Source organism: Bison bison, unplaced genomic scaffold (genome assembly GCF_000754665.1).
Source record: "Bison bison bison isolate TAMUID 2011002044 unplaced genomic scaffold, Bison_UMD1.0 scf7180017851433, whole genome shotgun sequence".
NCBI lineage: Eukaryota > Metazoa > Chordata > Mammalia > Artiodactyla > Bovidae > Bison > Bison bison.
Window position 1 is genome coordinate 19,894 of NW_011482006.1, and position 4,604 is coordinate 24,497.

At 65.6% G+C, this 4,604-nt stretch overlaps 1 protein-coding gene across 1 annotated transcript in view; it reads left to right on the plus strand.

Annotated features, from left to right (window-relative positions):
* Positions 1-4,604, plus strand: part of LOC104996459 — a gene marked incomplete at its 5' end in the record, with an annotated part of 26,656 nt that overhangs the window by 12,825 nt on the left and 9,227 nt on the right. The window contains 8 exons of the mRNA XM_010850722.1: positions 567-727; positions 999-1,150; positions 1,433-1,533; positions 1,644-1,755; positions 2,725-2,868; positions 2,942-3,118; positions 3,405-3,531; positions 3,672-3,861. Coding sequence (XP_010849024.1) covers positions 567-727; positions 999-1,150; positions 1,433-1,533; positions 1,644-1,755; positions 2,725-2,868; positions 2,942-3,118; positions 3,405-3,531; positions 3,672-3,861 — 1,164 coding nt within the window. The remainder of the gene's footprint in view (positions 1-566; positions 728-998; positions 1,151-1,432; positions 1,534-1,643; positions 1,756-2,724; positions 2,869-2,941; positions 3,119-3,404; positions 3,532-3,671; positions 3,862-4,604) is intronic.

Sequence of the window (4,604 nt, forward strand, 5' to 3'; positions counted from 1 at the left end):
GCCCCAGTGGGACGTCTGAGCTGCCCCACTCCCACGTCCCATGGTCCCCAGGCCAGACACTGCTCCTTTCCAGGCCTCAGGTTACCCAGATGGTCCCTAAGACCCCAGGAGTCCTGCACCCAGAGACCGAGGCGGGCTGTGCGTCCCCTCCCCCAGCACGGGGTATCTTCTCACCAGGAAAGAACCGAGACTAAATTTACGCCTGGGCCTGTGCACTGCAGGGGAGAGGTCAGGCGGCCCCCACCCGGCCCCTGACGCAGTTCCCCTTCCCCTCTGGAGGGGGTTTCTATTGTTCTCGGGGCCTGGCCCCCAATCTCCCCTGCACACTCACTTCCTGTTTCCTGGCCGAGAGGAAACAGAGATTTCTGGCCTGCCCGGGTGGCAGAGCTGGCCCCCCCACCCTGCAGCCTTCTCTGTGAAGCTAGTGGTAAAGGATCTGCCTGCTAATTGCGAGAGATGTGCATTTTTAGGGATATTAAACCCAAATGCTCACAGGCAGCTTGGGGCCAAACAGCATGGACTGTGGAGGCTGGAGGGACCTCAGGGCTGCCCATGGGGGTCTGTAGGTGGGAGGCACAGGCCCCTTTGAGAACCTAGTGGACGCTGTGGGCTGCTGCGCCCCTCCCCCGGAAAGGGCCCAGGCACAACTGTCCACCGTGACAGCGTTTCGAGGTCCCCAGATTGCCCCTGCAGGGCTCCCCAGGCCCTGCCCTGAGAAGCGGGGAAAGTGAGGCAGGGCAGCTTCTGGCCTCTAATGTCCCTGACCTACCCGAAGCCTATGGCTGCCCCGTGGAGACGACAAACTCTCCCGGCGACACGGTCTCCCTGGGGAGGGGAACCCCGCCGCCGCCAGCCCCTCTCCCCCAGACAGCTGGGATGATGTTGCGCCCGAAGCCTGCCCCCCGTGGAGGCCTGGGGAGGGCTGCAGCTCCTGGTTCAAGGTCAATCTTGCTGGTTGACGGTCTTCGCCCTCCTGAGGGGCCCTTACTCCTGCACAGATGGGGTCAGGCAGTGGTGGCGGCCCTGCAGGGTGGGCGAGACAGCCCACCAGAGCCATGTGCCCTCAGCGCGGCCCCCACAGGCCCCAGGGTCCTGCTCACCACTCTGCTCCCTGAAGGCCTCGGAGAGCCTGGCGCCCAGTGCTCCCGGAGTGGGCCGGGCAGGGAGGGGACAGCATGGCCCAGACCCAGGTGCTGAGCCGTAACCCACCTCCACTGACCTGTCCCCCCACCCCCAGCACACACATCGGTTCTCTGGAACTTCCCTTTCTGTTCTCCTGGGAGATTAAGTGTTTTTCCCCCAGGTTAACGGCTGCTCTATCCATCAGGCTTGGCAAACTGCAGCCTGATCGTGAGTGGGGCTTCTGTCCAGGGCTCCAGGCAGGGTGCTCAAGCCCCCTTTCCTCAAGCCCCCTTTCCTCAACCCCTCACAGTGCGGGTAGGGAGCCCTGTGGGGCTGGGGCAGCCTGGGCTCCAGGCAAAGCTGGGCCCTGGGACGTGTCTGGGCCGTGGGCTGAGGGCCGAGGACCTGCGGGTTAGGGCCCAGCCGCAGCGCCGGGTTGGGGTCAGGCTCTATCCCAGGATCCCCCTGCTCAGTGAGCCTCCTGCAGGGGTCAGCCGCGACCACCATTGCCCACCTTCCAGCTTCCAGGTGGGACCCAGAGCCCACCCCCTGGCCACAGTCAGCACCGTGAGCCCCACCTGGCCAACAGCTCTAGAGACAAGCATTTCCTGGCGGCCCCTGGGAGCTTGGAACGTGCCGCACACCCACCCTGGGGGACCCCCACGCTCACTGCCCGGGTGGTCTCTCCTCTCTCCACTGCCCAGACCACTGCTGCCTGCACTTCACAGACTGCTCAGCAAAGCAGAAGCCAGGACCCCAGCTCCCTTGGAGATGCCCTGCCTGCTCCCCGGGTGCCCCCTGCCCAGCTCTCACCCCACTCCCCTATGATATGAGTCCTTCCCCAGGGAGGAAATCTGTTGTTCAAAAAACGAGACTGCCTTCGTCTTCCTATATTAAAGAAATAACAGCAGAGCGATACTCCTGCACCTTCATCAGAATGGCTAAGACAGAACAGCAGAACAGCACCAAGTGCTGACGAGGCTGTGGGGAGGCTGGGGCGCTCCCGCACGGCGGGTGGGGGTGGCCTGGAGACACGTCGGGCAGGGGAGTGCTCCCGCACGGCGGGTGGGGGTGGCCTGGAGACACGTCGGGCAGGGGTTGGTTTCATGTCTGTCCTGCCACCAGGGACTGCCCAAGGAAGTATGGTGACCAGAACGGGGCACAGCCCCTGGGGACCCACCAGGAACCGAGGTCGGGGTTGGGGGGCAGGACATGAGCAGCAGAAAGGCCGTGATGGCTGTGTGAGGAGTCCCCAGTGAGGAAGACCACGGAGCAGCAGGAGAAGGGACCAAGCGTGCCCGAGGGTCTCCCGCTGCCCAGGCAGCCCTGGGCTCTGCGTTCAGAGCTTCTGTTTCGCGCCGGCCAAGCCTAGGGGATCATCTCCCCTTGGCAAGCTTCAGCTGCAGCAGCTCAAGGGTTAGACGTGAGCGCTGCACACAGTGCCAGGCAGTGGGCACATCTGAGAGGTGTGAAGCAGGAGTCATTGGGGGCCTGGGTGGAGCTGAAGACCCCCGGCTGCCGGACAGACCCCCAATCTCCCCGTGGGACCTCCCGTTCCCTCTAGGACCCGATCCAACTCTGTACACAACTCCCTGGGCCTAGGGGAAAGCGAGCTCCCTTCCAGTCCTGCCGGGGACGGGTCACTGGACCAGGCGCACGAGTCCCTGGATGAAGGGTCAGCTGCATCTGGCGGGAGTCTGGCTGACAGAGCCATCCTGTCCCCGAGGCCAGGGGCCACCGCGGGGGGTAAACAGGAAGCCCTGCTCTCCCCTGCCCCGTGCTCCGGTCCTCCCCTCCCTGGCTCACACGCTGCGCCCAGCGCCCCTCCAGCCGCCCCAGATGCCCGTGCGGGCCTCTGCCGGGGGCTCGGTCCGTCTGCTCCTGAGCCTGCCGAGGCCAGAAGCCTGGCATCGAGGGCTCCTGGGAGGGTCCCAGAAGGCCCGGGAGGCCCTGGCCCCCCGCCACACCCCTGGCCTGACCGGTGCGCTCTGGGAAGGTAAGAAGGCCCAACTCAGTCCATCACCCCCAGAATGCCTGCAGGCGGGCTGGGAGGCCGCTGGACCATCGTGCCTACGGACCGGGGAGCGGACGGGGAAACTGAGGCCAGTGTGGGCCGAAGCTCCGGCCATGGGAGCCAAAGCTGGGACTGGAACGCCAGCTTTCCGACAGCACTGGGGCTCTGCCCTGGGCCCGGGTCTCCGGGCCGCCCAGTAGTGAGGGACCGGCCCCAGTAGATGATCACCTCTGTGCCGCCCTCGGGGTGGCACCAACTCCTCCCCCAGCTGATCCCGCTGTGGTGGTGTGCTCGCCGACCCTGGAGAGACGCCATGGGGGGCAGGCAGGGGGCCTCCTTGAGGATGGGGTGGTCCTGGCCCGCCCCAGGTGGAGTCGCCTAGACTGGAACACAGAGTGAGCTCCCCACATCCCAGCACCCGGGAGGGGCACCCACGGGGCAGGAGGCACCCCGACCCCCCTGCAGGTCCCCAGGACCCTCCTGGAGTCCGACGGGGTATCGGCCAGTGCCGTCCTCGCCCTCTGCCGGTACTCAGCCCACCCTCCATGCAGGCCCTGCCCGTCCCCAACCTGCTTGGGGCAGGCCGGGACCTCAGCCCATCTCCGGCATCTGCCTCTGAGGCTCCAGGACCTGAGACTGGGGGGTGCAGAGGGGTTGAGGCCACAGGCCGGGCCGGGCTGGCTGCCATGCGGGGCCCCGTAGGAGCTGCCAGCAGGGCAGAGCTGGTGAGCAGGGGGGCCCAGAGCAGTGGGGGTCCCAGAACCAGTGGTCCGGGGAGACTGGGGCACAGAGGACCCCCCACCGCCTGTAATTCCACCTTTCAACCCACGATTCAGTCTGCATGCTCTGGGCGCCCTTCCAGAAAATTCCCTAACCTTCCCCACGTTTTAGACGGAGGGGGGCCCATCAACTATTTCACAAGTTGGCTAGTTAGTTGCTCACAACCTCAGCCCAGCCCATTCCCTGGCAGGACTAGATCTGCCCCCTGGGGTGGGGGCACAGGAGGAACTGGGCGGCCCTGCTTACCTAGGGTGAGTCTCTTTCCTCCTTGGGCCTCAGTCTTCCCATCCTTACGCGGAAGGGGCCAAGCCCAGCTGGCCCTGACACCCACTGTTTCTCCCACCCAAGGGCACGAGCTGACCCCCTGGGCCTAGGGCAGGGTCAGCGTTAGGGTCTGGGCCACCTTCTGGGTGTGGGCAAAGCCCAGCTTGGCCCCTAGTACACTCAGCAAGACACACAGCCCTCCTGGGCAGCTGGGCCCTTGGGTGAGAGAGCCAGGAAGCAAAGGCAGGCCACGGGGGGCTGGCGGGGAAGAGGTGGGGGGTGAGCCCCCCAGACGCCATCCGGCAATGCTTAAGGGCCAGCCACCTCTTCTGCAGTCACAGCCACCCCTCTGGCTGGCACCTCACCTGACCCCCTAGAACAGTTGGGGAAACTGAGGCCAGGAGAAACAAAGGTCCTGTGCTGA